The following is a 23596-nucleotide window of genomic DNA, read 5'->3' on the forward strand; positions in this document are numbered from 1 at the left end:
GTGACTTCTACCACCTAGAAGGACAAGGGCAGCAGGCACGTGGGAACAGCACCACCTGCACGTTCCCCTCCAAGTCACACACCATCCCGACTTGGAAATATATCGCCGTTCCTTCATCGTCGCTGGGTCAAAATCCTGGAACACCCTTCCTAACAGCACTGTGGGAGAACCGTCACCACATGGACTGCAGCGGTTCAAGAAGGCGTCTCATTAGGGATGGGCAATAAATACTGGCCTCGGCAGTGACGCCCACATCCCATGAAATAAAAAAAATAGGAAAGGAGAGATAAGGGAGAGGATTTTTTAAAAAGAATTAACTACCAGCCTAAAGTGTTGGAGTGCGATTTGTTCTGTGCTGGGCCAAGCTGCTGTCTGAAACTCAATGTAATCCTTTCTTTCATGGTGTCTAGAACTCAGACCATTGAATAATCACATCTGTCCCCATCACTTTGACAATGTATGCTGCTGAAAGTTTACCTCTGAAAAACTGAGTTATAATTTTGTAAAAAGCAAAATCAAAATGCTAAGTATACACGTGTGCATTAAAATGTTTTATTGTAGACCTAACATTTGACATTTGCACCAAAATCTTTGAAGTTTAAATTGGGAATATTTTATATCTGAATTCAGGCCGCTTCTCATGATGCGATGTGAGGTGATCATTGGTGAACTCCTCAGTGTAAGGAATCCTTCACCCCAGTGCCACAGTCTCTGTTGTGTCTGATTGTGCCTGAAGTCCATCAGGATAGCATTGTCCCCATCTGCTAATCACAGGGTTGGTCTGTTTTTCTGGGACATTTGGCTGATGTACAAATTTCATATATTGCTCAATCCTTTCTTACAATATTGTTATGCAATTATTTCTTTCACTATGATCCGCTCATACGAAAAGATGTTTTTGCACATTAGCTCATTCACTTATATTTCGATCACAAAATGAGTATTTTAATACTTTAAAAATGTATACAAAATATTGCTGGATTTTAATGGTACCAACTTACCCGATATTAACATGCGTTGCTTAACAGACATGCTTGTAATTGGGGCAATGCAAAATCTCAGAGGCCGAATTATAGATATCCTGTCCCATTGCTTTGTGTCACATGCTTAAAACAATTCTTTGATCCCCCGTTCAGGTCCATACTTATAGGAGTTGTAGAATTCAATTTGACATTGTTAATGATAGCAGTATTTGTATTGTGATTGCAGTAGTGATAGCCTGTCAAATACCTCTATATTTTTAACAAGTTAGTCTTTTCAAGCTGAGTGATCTTTGTTGAATGATGGGTGAGTAAACTGCAGCTGTGGATTCCTGGCCTTGTTTCCTGGACAGACAAGGGGTTCCTGTGACACAAAATATGTGCCTGTTACATGTATCAGTCACTTTGCTTGACCTGAGGTTGGATGGCAGAAGATAAGTCTGATTACGGGATTGCAGCTAAAAGTTTAAGCAGAGATTAATTATATGTTGCAGTCCTTTTAAGTCTCAGTTTGAGTGGGAACAGGTAATTATCATGAATTATTTCTGAAGTGAGAGCAATTTAGGCTCCATTTAAATTTTGAGCAGAATTGCAAGAAGCTGATTTTGGTGCCCAGTGTGATAGTGTGTTGATGTATGACGATGCACCTTTGTGCCCCTGATTCCCTTTACACACACAGATCCAGATGTCTGGCACCCCAGATCTGATGGAACAGAGTGGCTGCAAGGAGAGAGAATCTGAGAATGAATGACCCCTGAGTCGCTCTTTGAAATGACCTGTTAACAGGCCAACATGGGCATGGACCAGGGCGTAGGACAGCTGCCTACCCTCTTGGCTAGGGAATGGTGCTCGGCACAAAGGGAGAAGAAAAATAACCTTAAAAAAGGAGAGTGGGAGGTGGCAGAAGCATTGTATTACATTAGAATTACACACAATGCTTTGTAGCACAGAAGCACACCAAATCTTGAAACACAGTTTGTCCAAAGTTGTTAAACTCCAATCTTGGCCAGAATGGATTTTCCAATGGAGTAGTACAGGGTGACCAAGTTGCAGACTGAGCCCAGGCAATCTGGCCCTTGAAAGACAGAGAGTTCAATCCTATTTCTACTTATATTTCTTATTCACTGGTTTGTCCTGATTGAATTTTATGGCCCTGGCGGTTTGGGAAGGGTTGTTTTTAACACAGTTGCATATTTTATACTTTATTTTCTTAACTGAGGTCATTAAAATATTTACAATTCGTGTATTTTGTTTCCAGCAGCATTAATGTTTTATTTCCTTCCTAACAGCCTATGTCACCATGAGGAAAGGTTACTTATTTATGTACAATTTGGTGCAGTTTCTGGGCTTCTCCTGGATCTTTGTCAATATGACAGTGCGGCTCTTTGTGTTGGGCCAAGGTGAGTGACTACAAGCAGCCTGTAACAGTGTGAAATCCAGAGTAATGAAACAATATTAGTCAGCCTCTGTTACTGTGAAACCCTTTATAATGAATCTTCTTTTTTGTTAAGAGTCAGCTGATTGTTAGATTAGTTTCTTGGAATTGAGAATGTATCCATTTGTGATTCTGACACTCACTCCATACTGACACTGCACAGTCACATAAAGCTTTCCACCCTGACTGGTGTCACAGACAAACTGTACTTGGATGCTGGTTTCAACATTCAGACTTTTTTTAAGCTAAATGTGCAATTTGCAAAAATGAAATCTCAGTTTTTGTTGTTTCTTGGAATGTGATGCAGTGCTGGTTTCCCAGCTCGGAGCTGCTGTGAGTCCAGCAACTCTAGCATGTGAGGGGAGTGATCCTCTGCATTCGGTGCCACAACAAACTGCTGGAGGTTGGAAATAAAGGTCTTCATTGTTGCTGAGCGTTCCACCCATCAGTACACTTGGGACAGTTTCTGAAACTCGCTGATCTTCAACTTGCTGTATTCTGTACTGCTGCAAGTTGTCAGCCTGCCTTCAAACTGTGCAAAAAGGTTGTGGTTCTGTGTCTCTTCCTTCTAGATGAACTCAGGTGATAAATAAAGTATAATTAATTCAGAGAATCAGTCAGTGCACAGATGCTGGTTAAACTAGGGCTATAAATTATGTGATTTTTAATTGATAACTTGTCCACCAGATTTGATAGACATCTCAGTCATAAAGAACTGTATCCTGCATCTCATTTACCTCTAGATATTCTTCACAAAGTACAAAATGAGATATAACTCAGCGTGGGAACAAAATAACTAATTTCCACGCGTTTATCCACAGTACATTTAGACAATCATTCAGTAATCTGATCAAGAAAAAGATAAAATACAAATTTACCAGAAGTGGGTAGGTTTTAAATGTGTTGTTGCCTTTGTGAAACTTGCTTTTAACATTCAGCATGTTGATCAAGATAATTCAGAAATGTTCATGGATCGGGTCCTGAGGATTCATGCGACTGCATTCTTTCAGGCGAGTGGTGGGTAATTCATTCATCATACTCCTAGATGGTGGAGAGACACTGAGGGTTCAGGAGGTGAGCCACTCGTCACAGAACACCCAGCCTCTGCCCTGCTCTTGTAGCCACAGTATTGATATAGTTGGTGCAGTTAATCTTCTGGCCAGTGGTGATTCCCCAGATGTTGATGGTTCAAACTGTTCCCAGATATAAGGGAACAACTGAAATGAAGGGATTCCACAGCACTGAAAATAAATAAAATTAATGGTGCTTCCTACCAAATTTTTGCACTTTTTTCCCTCTGTTGCTTAGACAAGAATGAAGTACATCCTTCCATGCCCCAGTCCCCAGCGCAACCCCACCACACTGCACTGAATCCTTGTGGGGATTTTGTGTAGTAGTAAATGGGGATTGGTTTGGCTCAGTCTATTATAACTTGAATCGGGTGTGAGTTTAGGCTGCAGTTAGCAATACTATGCTTACTGTTGGCATTTAAAATGCTAATAATTTTATTTTATTTGTGTTGTATCTGCAGATTCTTTATTTGATACTTTCCACGCAGTCGGTGACGTGATGAACTTTTGCCAGATATTTTCAATTTTGGAGGTTATAAACCCACTGCTGGGATTGGTGAAAACAGGGTTTTTGCCTGCAGTAATCCAGGTACGGTCTGGCCCTCTGGGGTTAGGATAGGATGAGTGGGTAAAGGGGAAGGAAGGTAAAGGCAAGTTGAACCGCTGTTCCTTTTTCGGCTACAAAGTACAGGCTTTCCTTCTTTCTGAAGTTAGTCCATGTGTCACTCCCTGTGAAGTCTGTTTTCCTCCTCAAATGAAGAAAACTGATGTAAATAAAACTGAGTATGTTTAAAACAGGTTTACAGTTTTGAAAACATTTTCTCCCTTCAAGGTGTGAGTCACTTTTTAATAGACCAGCAGTTTCAGTTTCTTCAGCAGTCCTCTGCTAGCTTTATGATGTGGATTTAATTGTTTTAACAGGTAATTGGGAGGAGTATGATTCTGTTTGTGGTGATTGGAACTCAGGAGGAAATGCAGAATAAAGCAGCAGTGTTTGTTGTCTTTTACCTGTGGAGCATCATCGAAATGTTCAGGTTTGCATTCTCCTCACTTTCTTGAGCTCAGTTTTCAGTGAGATGATGGTTTAAAGAACCAGGGCCTAGTCCTGGAGAACATTCCCTGTGAAGTCTTAACGCTAACAAGCTGTGAGAGGAGCATTACAGGTAAAACATAGGATCAATAAGACAAAAAAAAAGGCACTTCATTTAGTAACTTATCAGAATGTCACAACATTTCACGCAATTAATTATTTTTAGAGTGCAGTGACTGTTATGGAACCAGGGATATTACAGCACAGGAGGAGGATTTCAGCCTGTGCCAGCTGTTTAACTGGAGCTTTGTACTCTAATCCCACTTCCCTGTATCTTTTTATATTCTTCCTTTTCAAATACTTTATAAATTATATTGTAGTCAGATACTCATTGCCCACTTCTGGTAAAGCATCTAAATACTTTAATCAGCTGCTAAAAGGTGTGTGAGACCAACCTTCCTTTGATGAAGTGCATTGCAACCATTCAATATTGCTCCTTTCTCTCTCTCTCTCTCTCTCTTCCCTCCCTCCTCCATATGAGCCATGGTTGGGGACTTGTATGAGGAACCAGAGGTCCAGTCCCATGCTGTACCACCTGATAACGCTGCCCGTTAGTACGCAGGACGTCCCAAAACGCTTCACATCCCATCCATTATTTTTTGAAGTGCAATTACTGTTGCTATGTGAGCCAATTGGACATTTACCATGAGCACACTGTCCCCCCGCCCACCTCCAGAGAGGTTAGTCCACATCATTTCTTGTTTGTGGTGATTGGAACTCAGGAGGAAATGCAGAATAAAGCAGCAGTGTTCGTTGTCTTTTACCTGTGGTAATGTTCAGGTTTGCATTCTCCTCACTTTCTTGAGCTCAGTTTTCGGTGAGATGATGGTTTAAAGAATGAGTCTTCAACTAAGGGTATTACGACAGGACCATTAAATACAAAGTAGTGTTGTGGAAATTGCAATTCATTCTAATCCTTTTTTTCACAGTATGCTTATGGTGGCACTCACTGTTTATTTGCATAATTTTAATGTTAGCAATCCCAAGTACAACCACGTAGCTTAGGCAAATTCACTTTGCTAGTAGTTTCCCTGCCAACCCTTACCTGTGCCGTTCACACCAGGCTGGATCTCTGTGCCTGGTACCGTGCAGCACCATCATCTTCATTTGCTTTCTTTACATGTGCAGTGCACACTGGATAAAGCTGAACTCATCTGCTGGGCTGTGTTCACGGGGGACCGGTATCTCACAGTCAGAGCTCTGGGTAATGGTGGAGCAGTTACTGCATTTAAGAATGGGACATGTTTCACTCATTGAGGGAATAGCATTTATCTTCTGAATGGTACAAGTCTCTACTGTGTATAGGTGTATAGGTTATGTTCTCCGCTGTATTCACGGTAACTGCTACATTGAGGGAATGTACATAAAGCATTGTTCTGTTACTGAAATAGGTACCCATACTACATGCTGTCCTGTATAGGCACAGAGTGGAGAATGCTGACATGGATCCGATATACTATTTGGGTTCCTCTTTATCCACTCGGAGTCATTGCAGAAGGTTGGTTGTGAGGTTTTTATATACTTTTACACTATTGCCAAATTGTGACATCAGTTGAGCTATTGGAACGACAGTTTGCTTCTACAGTACGGTTTTTGGGAGGGATGTGAAGTTTTGGTGAGCTTTTCTCCACGTATTTAGCCTACGAAGATCCACTTCTATTAACTCCCTTCTTCCTCTCCTCCACAGCGGTGTGTGTGGTTCAGTCTATTCCACACTTTGAGGAAAAGGGAAGATTTAGTATCCTGCTGCCCAACCCACTCAACATCTCATTCAGCTTCTCCTACTTCCTGCAAGGCTACCTTATTGTTATGTTCTTAGGTGAGTTCCAGTCTCTGGTCTCCGGACCACTTGGGTCTGATTACTCTGACTTTTGTTTTGATATATTCCGTTTTGTCAATACAGCTGATACACTGACATAAAAGGTGTGTTATTTAATGGTATAGGGCCTAATCTTAAACATAGGGTCCAGTCATGACTGATATTTAAGAATGAGGAGGATTAGGTGCAGTTTCTTCCTGCACTGGAGTCTCTGTCTCCTCCGCACACTCTCGTAGCACAGGGCTCGAGGGAGGTGACGTTTAAAATAACACATTGGGACAAAATACTGGTGTTATGCGGAGTGATTAATGCCTGACAGTGATTGTAAGGTAGTAATCTCATTGAGATTTTCAGTGGAGTCCCAAATGAGATTACACCTTGAAATCGCTCCCATGTGTTTTTTTGATGTGGAGATGCCGGTGATGGACTTATTTCAAATAAAGCTGTTGGACTATAACCTGGTGTTGTACGACTCCTTCCATGTGTTTTTTTGTAATAGTTACATTGAGTTACAGCACAGAAACAGGCCATTTAGCCCAAATGGTCTATGCCGGTGTTTATGCTCCACACGAACCTCCTCCCACCCTACTTCATCTCACCCGATCAGGATATCCTTCTGTTCCTTTCTCCCTTGTGTGTTTATCTAGCTTCCCCTTAAATGTATCTGTTATTTGCCTCTTCTAATTCTTGTGATGGTGAGTTCCACGTCCTAACCAGTCTTTGGGTAAAGAAGTTTCTCCTGAATTTTCTATTGGATTTATTATATTGACTATCATATATTGATGACCTCTAGTTTTGTGGGGTTTATTCTGTTTTGTCTTTGTTGTAAGCACAAATGAGAGCCAACACAAGCCATGTTTAGTTTGTGACATCAACTCTTATAGTTATGAAATCACTGCAGTTTTATCAGATGGCAATCAACAATTACTGGGAAGTAATGGTCTTAGACCAATAGTGCCTCCTCTCGCTATCCTGACTGAAATTTGTAACAGCACAGCTCATGGATCAAACCTGGAACTTTCTTGCTCTTTGTGGCCTTCTGCTACACCGAAAGCTGCATTTAACTTTTGGGTCATTTGAGTCAGCGTTAACGCACTTATGTCTTAAAATTGGGCTTTTCAAATGCTAATGTATGAAATTCTTTAGTCCACTATTTTAATGACAAAGTTAACTCATTTATTTCAAACAGGTTAGTGTCTCGGTTAAATTAGTAGAGGAAGGAATTTCGTAGGATCGCATGACTGTTTTATGCGCTGTATTCGAAGAACTCAGCATAAAAGCTCCTTGTGTGTATTATGATGTGATTTTCTTTTTTTTCCAGGTTTGTTCATTAATTTCCGCCACCTCTACAAACAAAGTAACAAGCGTCTCAGACCAAAGAAACGCAAGATGCAGTAGAGGAGACTTGTGTCCGTCTCTGAGTTGGTGAAGAACCACTCGGTGTCCTCAATTATTTGAATTAAATGTAAACTTGCTGCCTTTATAAACACACTGTACTTTTCAGGAAGTGAGAAAAGCCATGGCAAAGTGTCAATAAACCTTCAGTAACCAGTCACCCTGCTGCTCCCGTAATGCCACCTTCGCGGAGTATAACCATTTCCACCTCACCTGTCAGCCTTGCTGCCTGTGTGAGGAGTACTTTGCAATCACTGAACACATTCCTTAGTAGCAGTGGAAATATTCATTATGGCCATTTATTTTTTTCCCTTAAATGTACATGTTGTCTGAAGAAATCCAAACTCTAATGGGAGGAAAGTTGATTTATAACAAGTTATCTTGCACCCATGTAAAGTTTTTCTTTCCAATTACAACAGATTAATTTTATCAATTAAAAATGATTTTATATTGCAGTATAACTTTGATTTATCAAAGGTGACTGAGCAATGAATGGTGTCTCAGAATGATCAATGAGCAATATTGGACAGATTAATGATGATGCTGTTTAACAGTCTTTCTGGAATTAAGTAATTTAATTTTAAATTGGGTGCTTTAATCTGCGTTCTTGTGGCCCTGCTGCCACGTGTTATTCTGTGGGAGAGCAGGAACCATGTGTACAGGTCTCTGCTGCTTTGTAACCAGCCACGTGGTCAGCTGGTGGGGCGGAGTTGATTCATAGAATAGGTGCTCCCTTATTACACCCATTAGATTCCTCCACAGTAGGGAATTGCAATACAGATCCTGAGGAGTACATTGGTACAAAGTTACCCTGCTACTGAACTACCCAACAATCATGCTCATGAATATTAATATCATAAAGATAATTAGAAGGATGGTTCATTTCAAACTACTGATTAAATATAATGAGGATGGGGGACCTTAACATAAATCATCTCACACTGGATTAGTGTGATAGGCAGATGGCCATTGAAAACTGCAAGAGTAAAGCTGGGGCAGGCTTTGTTTCTCAGTTAACCCCAAGGTTGGATGATTGTCTGAAATTCACTGAAGGACATCTGATCATTTATAATATATGCAAGTTGATTAATTTTAATTTTTGTTATTTTTCTAAAAACTGCACTAATTTTGTGCTTTTTAATGTAGACTATTTCGGTGCATTGGGAAGCAGTGTTGGGTGGTTTAGAACAGGGGTTTATGAAGAGTTTGAAAGTATATCGGGGTAAGCAAGCTTTCCTGGGGGACAGATAGAGACGGGAAGCTGCTGTTACTATTAGAAAGGATTCACTGTGATTTGAATAAACTGAACATTAGTGAAAATCAGTGGTTATAATTTACTTCCATCTCCTATAATGGGGGTTAAATGCCCTGTGTGAGACTTGCCTGCTCTTTCTCATATGTTCAGGTGTCCCCACTAACAGGTACAATTGTCCAACTTAAGGTGTATTGAAATGTGATGGAACTTGCACTATACCTTGGCTGGGGCAGGTTACTCTCTGGTGCAGGTTATCCAGAGAATAATCATCAATTATTTCTACCTGTAGCACTGACAAGATGAACTTTGACCTATTGTTACCATGTACTGCTGTCTGGGGAAGGCAGAGCTTTTGGTGCCAGGTGTTGTTGCAGCATTTGGCTGGCTGGAGGCTGCATTGAGTTAATGTGTGATGCATCACTGGAATTACCTTTTCAGTGGATTATTAGAAAATAACACACTGTTGTATAAATTATACGTCGAATAATCAATACCAAGGAGATGATTTCAAGATGGTGTTTGATCCAGGGCTTTAGATGATGGACAGTGTTATCTATCATGAGATCAAAGCCTTGAAATCAGCCACAGGTACCTATTTGGTTGGTGTATAATATAAACTTAAATGTATGCTTTGATTCAGTTATTGAATCACGTGGACTGAACTGCCACTGTATTACGTGATTTGAACTGCACTGATATCAATTTTATACATTAAAAATTATAATTTCATTGCATATTAAGGAGTACCACAAACCCTGATATGAGTTAAGTATTTCTGCAATGTTCTTAAACCCTGGATTGAATAATTCCTTTACATTCTCTCCTGCTACTTGTAGTTTATAATAGGTGGACAGTGTCTGGAGGAAACTGTATGAGGTAGGTGAATAAGTTTTTTAAAAAAAGAACAGATCTGAAGGTATGTCATTGAGTGACAGGCGGTTAAATTTACACTCAGTACATTTCTGGTAAAATGAACAGTAGACACACAACAATTTGCATTTATATAGCACCTTTAACATAGGAAAACACCCCAAGGCGCTTCACAGGAGTGTAATCAGACAAAAATTGACACTGAGCCAAAGGAGATATTAGGACAGGTGACTAAAAGCTTGGTCAAAGAGGTAGGTTTTAAGAAGCGTCTTAAAGGAGGAGAGGCGGAGAGGTTCAGGGAGGGAATTCCAGAGTTTAGAGGCCTAGACGGCTGAAGGCACGGCCAACAATGGTGAGGCAAAGGGATTTCACTTGCACGAGGCCAAAGTTGGAGGAATGCAGAGATCTTGGAGGGTTGTAGGGTTAGAGAAGGTCACAGAGATAGGGAGGGGCAAGGCCACGGAGGGATTTGAACACGGGGATGTGAATTTTAAAATCGAGGCATTGGTGGACCGGGAGCCAGCGAGCACAGGGGTGATGGGTTCGGATACGGGCAGCAGAGTTTTGGATGAGCTCAAGTTTATGTCAGTATTCTGCATGGATAAAGATATTGAAAATGTAAATGTTACAAAAATTACTTACGTTGAATTTGAATAACGAAGATGGATGTAGATTGTGAAGATGCAGTTTTTAATTGGAAGATGAGGTGTATTAATTATTTCTGTTGCGTAACTAAGATTTGATCAAAGTAAAAGGTATACATGGTACAGAATCGGACACTGATCACACATCACGTGGGCACTGCCCCGTCTCCAACACAGTTCATACTGCTGTTAAACGTCAGTGGCTCAGCTAAGGTGGGTGAGTCTGACATAAACCATACAGAATGGACCACCAAGTTTTTTTCCCAGACATGTACTATAATCTTTTCTGAAGGAATGCCCCTCATGTTAAAAGTGCCTTCCTGTTACACCATACAATTCAATGTAGGGCTTTCCACATGTCAGGGAAAGCCTCGGTACTGATGCTCTTTAATGACCTGAAGAGTAGCAAATGATAACTTGCTCTTCAAGTGTCCCTAATATTTCTGCATTAACTGACGGACAGCCCAGGTGAGATCAGGATCTTTCAAAGCAGAGACGATCAAGGGGATGGGAGAGCTGTTTCACTAGATACACCAGTACACTGCAGGCACAGGAGGGTTTTTTTTGTTGTTTTAAGGTTTGCAAGGCCACACTTTGATAAAATATTCCATTTGAAAACTTGTTTTAAAGGAAAAATGATATTACTATAGCATACTTAGGAGGTGGTGGTGACTTTGGATCTATGGTTCCCAAAGCTCTCCACCGCTGGGGGTTTTCCTCACCTCATGTCTGGGTGCGTTGTAGACTAATAGAGATTGATTATGATAAGTCAACAACTCCATTATCATTGTATCATGTGACCACCAGGATGGTAATAGGCAAACTAGATGGACCTTGGTCTGTTTTTGGTCCAGCAGTAACTATGATACACTGTTTGGTCATGGTGATATATAATTGTGGAGCCACACTGAATTTCACATGGGATAAAAGGGGTATGAGGGTGGTTATGGTGGAGATGCTTAAATATTTAATCTTTTTACAGAGGAAATTGAAAGTGGGACTGTGGGAGTACCTGAGGGGAGGGTGGATGAGCGACAACTGGAGGTAAAGGTTCATGGGCCTAAAAATAGAAATATCTGGTCCAGCTCTGTTTCCATCCCAGAATACTGAGGGAGGGTGGGGAGAAGATGGCAAAACCATAACTTGCTAAAATCTTTGGAAATGGGAATTATGCCAAAGGACAGGTGGATGGTAAATGTTACATCCATGTTCGAGGAAGGGGAAAGGGGCAAACCACAAAATAAAAGGCCAGTTAGTCTTGATCTTGGTTGTGGGTAAACTTCCAAAGGCCACAAACAATGAAATTAGCAAACATTTAGAAAGGCATGGGCTCATTGGGGGTAGTCAGCATAGATGTGTAAAGGACAGGCTGTGCTTAATCACAAGAGGGACATGAGTAGTGGTGTGCCCCCTAGGGATCTCTTGTTCTTCATTTATATACATGATTTGGATGTGTACACAAGAGGATTCAGGTTTGCTGATGGTACCAACCAAAAAAGCACAACAAACTGAGAAAGATTTGGTTAGAGGAGTGGACCAATAAATGACAGATGCAGTTCAACAGAGAGAACTGTGAAGTGGTACATTTTGGGGAAAAAGAACAGTGAAAGGGAGTATATTTCAAATGGTAAGATTCTTAAGAGTGGAGGAATAACATGGAGTCGAGGGCAAAATTGCAGATAAAGTGACCTTTAAAGAAGGACAGTTAAGTAGAGAAAGGCAAATCGAGTTCTGGGTTTTATAGACAGTGGCAATGAATATAAAAGCAAGGAAGTGATATTGAATTTGTGACAGACCAATTTAGGCCCCAGCTAGAGTATTATTGTGCAGCTGTGCACCCTATTCCAGGAAGGACATTTGAACCATAGAAATGCCACAGCAAAGATACACTCGAATGATACCAGGAATGTGGTTAGAGTTTTTTTTAAATTGTTCTCAGGGGTAGGCAGTAAACATGTCCTTGCACATGTCCAATACCCAACTTGCCATGAGCAGTGGGCCTTCGCCTTGAATTGCTGCAGTCAGTGTGCTCCCATAATGGCGTTACGTAGGGAATTCCAGGAGACTGACTCAGTGATGCTTAAGGAACAGCGATTACACATGTCCAAGTCAGCATGAAAGCATTGTTTTCATAAACTTAACAGGAGTTAAAATCTACAGGATATGGGCTTTTGAGCATATCTGTCATTGCTCTGTAACTGCCAATAAGGTCAAGCCCAATAAAATTGCAAATGTGATCAAGCAGTATACCAGTAGTTCACTTAAAATAACTTTAGTTACTGAAGCCTGGACCCTGCTGTGAGGAACCAGGATAGCCAGCAACAGAAGCCCTGAAAATTGAAGAAACCAACCAACTCTGTAGAATATCAATGGGCTGAGTTTCAACTATGTATCTATCTTGTGCTTCAGATGAAGTTGATAAACTGTAATCTTTGCTCTTGCAGTTTAGGGTATGAGCCAAATGCTTATCTTCCTGCTTTGCAACCTGTATTAGCACTTGAAGATTGCACAGATGTAATCATACATGGTGCCTTGGGACATTTTACTACATTAAAAGGTGCTATCTAAATGCAAGTGCAGGGATGTTAGCGATGCTCACTAAACTAATTCAAACTCAGAATTTTTTTACCGCAAGTTTAATCGTATAGATGCTATTTTAGTAACGAGGCTTTTGCTCTCTTTCACTGTCACTTTAATTACACATTTTTAAAGCATCTTCCAGCTTGTGCCAGTGACTGTTGTAATATTATCAATAACGGTCCATGCACAACTGAAAATAGTCCGAGTTAGATTGTGACACATTTGGGACAAATGAGTTAACACCCAAACCAAATGTTGGGTGTTAACTTATTTTTCCACACTTTGGGGTGTGAGACATCACATTTGTACAACTTTCATATCTTTCTCTTTATTCTGTCCCGTCCACTACACAGATTGTGAAAGGTAATGGTGTTACACCTGGCTCCTCTGCAAACAGGTACAACACAGGCACATGAGACAGTGAATGAATAGTTTCATTTCAACTGGTGTGTACTGTACATGTAGAGGAATTAGTACAGAGAAAGTATAAGAACTGTACTGTACTAGATATCCTATTACCTAGGCTGTGTAGACTGGCAAAGAAATTATGGAGATTTAAATCTTCAACATTAACCAAAAAGTCAAGGCTTGTTAAAAAATAGATTTTGTAAAAAGATTTTCTTGTGGTGCACGCGGATAGATTTTGTAACAGAATTTTTCACAACCTCATGTCCCTCGCTGTATCCTTGTGCACAGCACTTCCAGCAAAACATTTCTTTTTTAAAAAATTAGGTCCTCAAAAGTGAACCAAATACAGTCTCTGTTCTAATCAAATTCTGTCAGCACTGCTACTAGAGAAGTCTGTCTGCAGAGGGGTAATGTTGTGCTCGTAAGCTGCATACTCCGAGTTCCCAGTGCTGGCCAACTTGAGCTGCTGGGCAGCGTGAGAGAGCTGAAATGCAGCATCGGGATGGGCTGTGTCTGGGAGGAGCGTACACTCACGGTCCAACATATCTGCAACACCTTTCAGCAGGTCCAGAAATCCAAATGCGAGGGCTGCCTTTCTCAACCGATTCAGTTCCTGTGAAAGGAAATGCACAGGCTGAAGGAGTGCTTGCTTTTAAAATGTGAAATTTGTGCTCATCACAGCGAAGGGATCAATGCTGAGGAATAGCGTTAGAATCTAGCACTCACAGGCAGAGGGCAGCACAGGACAAAAGTGCAGCTCCTTCTATCAGCCTCAATGATGTGAACAAAATGCCTTCTGTACCAGTGTGACAATTCCATTCATCACATTACAGCTTCACCGAGAGACTGATAATTAGTGCCATTTATAGGCATCATCTAATAGGAATTTGATTAACACTGTCCTAATCTCATTTCCTATAAAGACTCTTTCAGCCCTCAGAGAGGAGATGTTAATTCCAGTTGAGTTTGGCCTGGATTCAGATCCTGGTCTCAGAGGTGGAAGAGCACTGAGCTAAGCTGGCCACTTCACCCAGTGCCCTAAGAGTTTTACTTTTCTGCACGAGTCTGGTTATCGTCAGTAACTCCTGACTGGATCAGACGTACCAAAGGGCAGGGGCTGCAGTTTATGGGTGGGGGAAGTTGCTCAGATAGGGTCAGGCGAGTCTGTGAGAGGATCTTAAAATGAGGATAAAGGCCCTGAAATCGATTCCCTGCTACTTGTATTTACAAGTAAACCGGCTGAGCTCCACTTCGATGTCAGAAAATAATTGGACGTTTTTAGGCTGGAAAAATTCCAATGGTAACTTGTGAGGGCAGAACTTCCAGATGGTGCCGAATGACAGAGATAGACCTGTGTTTCAGGTGCATATTCTTTGTCAGAACTCGAGTAAAATTTGAAATTTGCCCCAAGTGTGGACCTGCTTATTCCACCTGTTACTGAAGTGTAAAGTCAGGGATACCTCACAGGAAGCGGCCTGTCTTTATATCACGTTTACCATTCACAGGCAGCCTCTCCATTAATACAGCACTTTACCCAAAGCCAGATCCCAAATGGCAAATCCCCAGATCTGCAGGGAGAAGATTAACAATCAAATTTTGCCCATCAGGTAGCAACGGTTTAACAAACATTGTACAATGAATATACTCTCCACCAGTCCTACCCTTTGTGTTTTAGATTTGATTGCCTGCCCACAGCTGAGGGTGATGACCTGGAGACTGGATTACCTGAAGAAACTGAAGATGAGAATTCACTGAGGATCAACCCATTTACCTTGTAGAATGTCTGTGTCTTTTCTGGAAGTTTCCGAGCATTTCTTAAAATCTTCTGAACATCGGTCTAAAGGCAAAGGAGAAGATATTAGAGGCGATTAAGAGACCGTCTAAAGGCTGCATTCCCCTTTAAATATGTTAAGAATTGGATTCAGTTTATAGAGATATCCCATATTCAGCAGCTAAATGCTGACAATTGACTGCGTGATCCTGTAAGGATTGTAAAGGAAGCTATACTATATATTTTATACATCAGCCACTCCATGCTGCAAACTACAGAACCGTATGCTCAGCACACAGCCCACATCTGAGAGCTGCATAGAGCAAGGCAGCAATGGCAAATAGTTTAGTCTGACAGGTACTAGCTGTATAACTGGTGTATATTTTCGATATGAGTATTGTGCAACATACGTCAGACATGTGCAGTAGGCACTAGTATCTGGCGTTATGCACAAATTATAAAATAATAAGCACATAGGGTTTACAGATTGTAGCTACATTCATGAAAACCTTAAAAATGATCCATTTTGACATTAAAGATGGAGATAAGTAGAGTCAAAGTGAAGGGAAGACTTTATCACCGACTGGATTGTGTGAAATTTTTAAAGTGAGTTCCTGTACATTCTCTAAAGTGTCCAATTATCAATCAGTGCCAAGACATTAGGAGCTTGAGTACAGACAGGCTAATAACACAACACACCCAGTACCACCCATACCTGCAGTCCACTGGGCTTAATCCACACAGTCACGTTCTGTGCGTAACTGCGCTTTGTCCTAGGCTGTAGAGGGAAGGGGCTTTTACTGTCATCTTCACCATAGGGATTTTCCTCAGCGTCTGAAATGAATCAAAATAAGTAGTAAAATATGGAGAAGGTAGTTTGTGACATGGGGAGAAGAGAGACGAGAACTAGTTTCACAGAAAATCCAATTTCACAATTTCTCACTCACCTAAAATAGGTCCCAAATGTGACATCTTTCCAAGCCAAGGAAGAGGCTCTGGACCAGGCTCGAACAAGGACATCATCAGATTGGATTTCTTTTTGCTGTCGGCCTGGGAGTACAGCATCCCGTACCAGTCTGGTCTGGTCAAATCAGAAACAAGTAGTAAACATTCAACATATTGTTAGGTCGGCAGATTAGTGAACCGAAGTCCCCAGGTTCCAACGATGGAATGTGGTGAGAGGGAGCTGTCAATGGAGGGTGGGGGGAGAATGCAGAGCCTCCCATTTACTGACAGCAATTGCTCATCATGTTTATTGCCCACCAACTCAAGAATTACTACTATCAGTGAGATTCTCTTCAGAAAGTTGATGTAACGATCTCCCAGCTGTCACTAATAATTATAAAGGGAGAATGGATGTTCTGGACAGTGCTGACATTGAGAATCGATCCTTTTTGTACAAAATGAACAAGCTCCATGTGAAAAGTAAACGGGGCTAGTCAGTGTGTACAGTAGGGCGTCAGGACTCCTCCCTTTGCAGAAAAGGGAACGTAAGTACTTGTGTGAAATACAAACTACCCAGAGACAGAGTCTCATTTTATAGAGTTAACCCTTAGCCCAATGGAGCCATGTTAGGTCAAGATTCCAATTCTAGGTCCTGCATCAGTCTCCTACGGACCCAGCTGTTATTGGGGGTTTTTGTGCACTTGGACCTTGTAAGCTGCTCAGGTAAGTCTGGGAACAATTCTAAGGCTTCCCTGGGTCTGAATGAAGGACCTACCAGCTGAAGCAAGCTGTAAGGAGGCCAAGCTCTTTGTGTATTGAGAAGGAACTGAAAGAAGCTCCGTGCGGAGGGGGAAAGGGGAACGGCAGAGATTAATGCAGCATCTTTCTCTACACGTTGCTTCCGGCTCTGTGCAAAAGCAGACCCTATCCAGCCAGGGCACCCCAGGGGAGCGAGGAAATTATCTTGTGACATCTTTCCATGGCATCAGAGGGGTGATCAGCATCTGATCACCAGACTGGTGCTGTGCCAAGAGTGGATCACCAGGGCATTGCAGAGCTCCGTCACACCAAGCAGCAGCTGAGGGCAAGGATTCAGATCACGAACGCAGCCTTGGAATGTAAGAAAATATTTTTATACCTAGTAAGAGCCAGGGATTCCCATTAATGTTTGTCAGTGAGAAGAATCCTTTACTGATGTCTTTAGGACTTTAGCCAGTGTGTACCCCTCTCTGTATGAATTAGAGACAGTGAGTGGGTGTCAAAGAAAAGATACCTGGCTAATTTCAGAACATATTAATGTACAATTCCTCACCCGAGCAGTACTATAGCCACCATTCCTTCTACTTTGAGACTGCCATGCAGCAAGACACAAAATGACGGCATCTTTCCAGCAATTTGGGAAGCGGAATTCTCATCTTCAGTTTCTTCAGGTAATCCAGTCCCCAGGTCATCGCCATCTACCAAAGCAAAAAAAAAAAATCACTCAATGTCAGTACATTCACTCCTCCCCTCCCCAACAGGAGCACCACACTAACACAAGGCAACCCCACTATAACAGCAACACGTTCACCCCACCCACCCCCCTAGGATACCCCAACCTTGCAGGACACTAGCTTTTATAAACTCCCCTCTGCTGCAGTGCTGTTACATTCCCACCTCTTGCAAACCGGCAAAAGGCAAATTATGCCTTTACGGCGAGACGTTCTTCCTCACTCAGAATGATCGGCGCGAGATGGTCTCTGCATTGGGTGCTGGAGGCAAGAACCCTGGAATCATTTCTGAAACAGTTGGCTGGTGTGATGAGAGGACTGTAGGTTCTTTCTGGATGGATGAGCCAACACCCTCCCTCATCAGTATCCATCAGGTGATTTGTGCAGTACTGCTATCCAGCTTTTCCCTCCTGTAGATGGATACACTTTGACCCAAAGCTTCTAATCAGTACAGGAAATGGCTGCACTTTACCCAAAGACAGAAATACCTGTATCTGGGATTAGGACTGATATCAGGAATTTCTGCTTCACACAAGTAGTGACTGACACATAGAAGAGAAAGAACTTGTATTTATATAGCACCTTTCATGACCTCAGGACGTCCCAAAGCGCTTTACAGCCAATGAAGTATTTTTTTTAAAAAGTGCAGTCACTGTTATATTGTTGGGAAACACGGCAAGGTCCCACAAACATCAATGAGATAATGGCCAGATAATCTTTTTTTTTAAAAAAGTGATGTTGGTTGAGGGATAAATATTGGCCAGGACACGGGGAGAACTTCGAAATAGTGGCTGTGGGATCTTTTACATCCACCCGAGAGGGCCTCAGTTTAACATCTCATTCAAAAGACAGCACCTCTGACAGTTCCTGGAGTGGGACTCGAACTCACGACCTTCTGACTCAAGAGAGAGTGATACCAACTGAGCCACAGACGACACCTAGAATAGACTGGGCAGAGCAGTGGAAAGAAAAACCCCTGGCCATAGCACAGCCATATCCTACTGCCCCATTCAGAACACCCCAGACTCGCTGACAGGTTGGTACAATGTGATTGGCACTCTCAAGACACCAAGCAATACTCAAAGAGTGAGGACCCACCTTTATTAAGGGCTATGGGTAAAACCAAGTGACGAGAGAGAACAGGAGGGCTGGCAATATCAGCAATCTTTATAAATCCCACTATATCCAACTCTGAAAGAAAAAAAGATTAAAAAAGTTAAAAAAAAATCACACCAGGCTCCCCTCTCCTCCCTAACTTGGAACGTAACCTGGTGACAGGAGCTCGTACTTGGACTGGTCAGAAAATACACAGTTCTCTGTGTACCATGGGATATGCATGGACCATAAGCCCACAATATGTACAGCATCTGTCCCCCAGCTATCGCCACCCCCTAGCCAAGCTCCCGTCTGGGAGTGTGGGACGAACCCCCATGTAATGATGCATTTTCAGTTTACAACAAGCAGCAAGTGATGTGAGAAAGTTTCTCTACTCTGCAGATCGATGAGATCACCAAACTATACACACCTGCTTAAGGTTCTCTACCTTGACTGCAGACAATTAACACAGTGACAAAATGCTGACCACGCCCGTTATAAATCCAATAGGGAATTCAGAAGAAACTTCTTTACCCAGAGAGCGGTTAGAATGTGGAACTCGCTCCCACAAGGAGGAGTTGAGGCGAATAACAGATACATTTAAGGGGAAGCCAGATAAACGCACAAGGAGAAAGGAATAGAAAGATATGCTGACAGGATGAGATGAAGAGGGGTGGGAGGAGGTTCATGTGGAGCGTAAACACCGGCATAGACCAGTTGGGCCGAATGGCCTGTTTCTGTGCTGTAAAATTCGATGTAACTCTGCTAGGTGATGTAACCTCATGCACCCCCTCCCCAACTGCCTGTAATCCTGGGGAGGCAAAAATAACCAGCGACCACTTTCTGGAATAATTCTGGGAGATTGCTCCCCGACCCCCAAAACAAACAAACGGAGCTCGGTGACCCACAACGCAACACCAGACATACTTAAAACTACCCCCATATGTTCCAAATTCCATGAGAGAATCAAAGAATCATACAGCACAGAAGGTGGCCATTTGGTCCATCATACCTGTGCTGGCTCTATGAAAGATCTATCCAATTAGTCCCACTCTCCTGCCCTTTCCCCCATATCCCTGCAATTTTTTCCTTTTAAAGTATATATCCAATTCCCTTTTGAAAGTTGGAGTCAAGTACAGTCCAGACTAGGTAAGGATATCAGGTTTCCTTCCCTAAAGGACATTCAATTATATTGCCAGATGTCTTTAAAAAACTGAATTCAAATTCTCAAAACTGGTGGGATTAGTCCAGACCTCTGGATTACGCGCTCAGTAATGTAACCACTACACTACTCACCCCCTCCCCGGTCCCCAGTGAGCACACATCCACAGCACTAAATGTCTCACTGGCACTGACCCAACAGCCTCACTCAGACACACCACACCAATAGCTTGTCGCACATCACACACGTTCTTCCAGAGCTGGGACTAAGCCCCGTTACTGGGGCCGGGTAAAGGGAACGATGCTCGGCTCATACCGTGCCTGAGCTGCAGAATCCTGATGCTAACACCAGGCACAAAAAGTCGCCAAGTGTTTGATTCTCTCCCGCCAATATTATTTACCTTGATAAACCCAAAAATTCACACAAAGAATCAAAAGATAAACCTAGGAAAGGGACTGCTCGTCAAACGGCAGCTTTACATGAGCAGACTCACCTGTACTGATGGTTTTTGGGACAGGCTCCAGCTCTTCATCAATGATGACAGGTTCTGGTCTCGGGAACATCTGCATGTCAGACACCAGGTGCCCACATTTCAGCACAGCATGGAAAGGGGAGTATGCTTGATCAATCAGTTTACTACAACATGAAAGAAAGACACAGCACCGTGATCCAAGGATCAGTGAGTCTACAACCTGCACTTTATAACAGGCGATGTTTCTCTAGTGATGCTTTCTACTTCCCCCTCCCAGATACTTAACGCTTCCTACTATCCCAACCCTTCTTTATAATTAATGAATTCTGCTATGCCCTCCTTATTAGGGTTTATCTGAATCAGACCCTCCTCTCTGCTCAGTGCAGCCATGCTCTCATACATGGTGTATATAATCAGCTACATCCGGAACATTTTAATAAACGCTTTTCTTGTGTTTGGAAATAATTGACGTACACCATTTTTGGAAAAGCTCTGTTTTTAACGTCTGTTTTCCTGCAGGTCTCCAGACCTGGGTATTTTAACCAATTAATTACACAGAATGCGTCTGCAAAAGTTAAAAACACTGAAAATGATAAATTTCTAGATTACAGAGAAACAAAATGCTCAGTTACAGTCAGTGTCGAGTCATTTCCTGCTGCAATGCCGAGAAATCCAATTCGTAACGTGGCACTTTTAAACAGCAGGGCAAGGAGAAGAGTGCAGGGGGCAGAGAGCAGGGTGTGAGGTGCGAGGGACAAGGGGCATGGAGCAGGGAGAATGGCGAGCTGAGCTAGACCATCCTGCAGTTATTCTGAGCAGGATGCACATTGTAATCAGCTTGTATTTTATAGCTGGAACATGCGACTGTGGCTCTTGCAACTCACTATCAGAACATAATCCCCCTAAAGTGACAACAGATTCACCCAGCTCACTGCAAACAACCAATTTGTGTCACGTACCCAAACATGGACTGCACATTTTTCAGGCAAAGAGGACCATCGATAGTGAAGATTTGTCCCTCACCGTTGTTTAAATCAATCAAACGTTCGAGGATTTCCAATGTGTCTGTGGTCTGAAGCTGGAAAAGAAATGAGAGAAATAAACATTAGTCAGCAGTAGATCAGTTAGAAAGATACCACGGATTCTAACTGGTTCAGATAAAACATCCTCCCCATCTTACACTTACAAACTCTTCTCTTGTTGCAGTCTCACACACCGTTCCTCATCTCTCACACTCTCCATCTCTCACTCCAGCCTTCTGTTCTCGTCATTCTTCACATCTAAGGTCAATGTTTCCATCCAGCCCAAACCGCTGGGAGTAAAGTTTCCTCCCCTTGGCGGCAGCTCGGATTCGAATTAACATGAGCTTGGGACAGTATCAAATCAATTTTGAGTGGGACCAGGACCCCAAATAAACTGCTCAGAACTCCGCTACATTTCTCGCTAAGAGAGATCGATTGGTGCGGGATACGGGATGTTACACTGGCGTTTTGTTCTAAAGGTGAGTAAAGGCAGCGGCACTGGGGCAGTGAGGGAGCTTTACCATACGAACACTCGAAAAATGACAGACAGAAAATGAATTACTGGTCCATCCAGCCTGTCCCATATAATTGTGATGTCTCGTGTATCACGATACAGACACTCCCCACTCAGGGCCTGTAATCTCCTGGGAGAGGCGAAAAAACAGATGAACCTAGTGCGGGAGCCTATGCTGGCCCAGTATATCTAATATACATCGAACCTATGCTATGTGACTTATGCGTGTTCAACACAGACACGGGAAAGAAATGATTGGAGAAATGTTTTCCACATCAGTGTCCTTCACTTTGTGGAGTACAAAAGATTAATTGCTTCATTAAATATTTATATAAACACGCAACAGTAACAGTACATAGTTTACAGAGAATACAGGGATAATCAGGCTTGGGCTGATAAGTAACATTCGTGCCAGACAAGTGCCAGGCAATGACCATCTCCAACAAGAGAGAGTCTAACCACCTCCCCTTGACATTCAACAGCATTACCATCGCCGAATTCCCCACCATCAACATCCTGGGGGTCACCATTGACCAGAAACTTAACTGGACCAGCCACATAAATACTGTGGCTACAAGAGCAGGTCAGAGGCTGGGTATTCTGTGGTGAGTGACTCACCTCCTGACTCCCAAAGCCTTTCCACCATCTACAAGGCACAAGTCAGGAGTGTGATGGAATACTCTGCACTTGTCTGGATGAGTGCAGCTCCAACAACACTCAAGAAGCTCGACACCATCCAGGACAAAGCAGCCCGCTTGATTGGCACCCCATCCACCACCCTAAACATTCACTCCCTCCACCATTGGCGCACAGTGGCTGCAGTGTGTACCATCCACAGGATGCACTGCAGTAACTCGCCAAGGTTTCTTCGACAGCACCTCCCAAACCCGCAACCTCTACCACCTAGAAGGACAAGGGCAGCAGGCACATGGGAACACCACCACCTGCACGTTCCCCTCCAAGTCATCACACCATCCCGACTTGGAAATATATCGCCGTTTCTTCATTGTCGTTGGATCAAAATCCTGGAACTCCCTTCCTAACAGCACTGTGGGAGAACCCTCACCACAAGGACTGCAGCGGTTCAAGAAGGCGGCTCACCACCACCTTCTCAAGGGCAATTAGGGATGGGCAATAAATGCCGGCCTCGCCAGCGACGCCCACATCCCACAAACGAATAAAAAAAACTGCCCAGTACCCGGGGGCTCTGCTATTGAAAGTAAATGACTAGTTTTCTCTCAGATGTGTCGTACCTCTTCCAAGTTAGCGATGCACATAACGTACAACTTTGAAGGAAATGGGAAGGGAAGTGGGAATTTGCTCTCCTCTGAGCGCTGACTGAGGACAGTGAGCGAGTGCCGGAGAGATCCCCGACCGATTCCCAGACTCCCATCTGTTACTAGGATCACCTGAGAAAGAAAAAACAAACTTTCAATCAGTCGGCAATGCTATTTAGTCAGAAAAAGGTGTGTGAACAGGACAGAGGCAGGAGACAGCAAATTATACGCGAGTAGTTTCTTTTTTTACAAAGAGGGGAAACCGTTTTATTACAAAATCTGTTCACTTTGCAGATGTTCCA

At 42.6% G+C, this 23596-nt stretch overlaps 2 protein-coding genes across 5 annotated transcripts in view; one reads left to right on the forward strand and one right to left on the reverse strand.

Annotated features, from left to right (window-relative positions):
• hacd3 (3-hydroxyacyl-CoA dehydratase 3) overlaps window positions 1–9109 on the forward strand; it is a 25007-nt gene extending 15898 nt beyond the window's left edge. Inside the window, exons 6-11 of the mRNA XM_067971254.1 lie at window positions 2270–2380; window positions 3947–4074; window positions 4407–4519; window positions 5967–6073; window positions 6263–6394; window positions 7716–9109. Coding sequence (XP_067827355.1) covers window positions 2270–2380; window positions 3947–4074; window positions 4407–4519; window positions 5967–6073; window positions 6263–6394; window positions 7716–7792 — 668 coding nt within the window. The 3' untranslated portion in view covers window positions 7793–9109. The remainder of the gene's footprint in view (window positions 1–2269; window positions 2381–3946; window positions 4075–4406; window positions 4520–5966; window positions 6074–6262; window positions 6395–7715) is intronic.
• The window catches only part of ints14 (integrator complex subunit 14), a 28352-nt gene continuing 5294 nt past the window's right edge, over window positions 539–23596 (reverse strand). Inside the window, exons 4-14 of one of the 4 annotated variants that reach the window (XR_010958337.1) lie at window positions 23271–23426; window positions 21441–21559; window positions 20503–20645; window positions 18851–18943; window positions 17575–17719; window positions 16265–16398; window positions 16033–16151; window positions 15318–15383; window positions 5621–14159; window positions 3294–4628; window positions 539–2992 (exon numbers count right to left, since the gene is read on the reverse strand). Coding sequence is in view for 1 of the 4 variants with exons in the window: in XM_067971253.1 (XP_067827354.1) it covers window positions 13908–14159; window positions 15318–15383; window positions 16033–16151; window positions 16265–16398; window positions 17575–17719; window positions 18851–18943; window positions 20503–20645; window positions 21441–21559; window positions 23271–23426 (1227 nt within the window). In the remaining 3 variants the exon portion in view is untranslated. Of the gene's footprint in view, window positions 14160–15317; window positions 15384–16032; window positions 16152–16264; window positions 16399–17574; window positions 17720–18850; window positions 18944–20502; window positions 20646–21440; window positions 21560–23270; window positions 23427–23596 lie in introns of all 4 variants that reach the window. The other 3 variants (XR_010958336.1, XR_010958335.1, XM_067971253.1) reach the window with 3 other exon arrangements.

The sequence above is a fragment of the Heptranchias perlo genome, chromosome 34 (genome assembly GCF_035084215.1).
Source record: "Heptranchias perlo isolate sHepPer1 chromosome 34, sHepPer1.hap1, whole genome shotgun sequence".
NCBI lineage: Eukaryota > Metazoa > Chordata > Chondrichthyes > Hexanchiformes > Hexanchidae > Heptranchias > Heptranchias perlo.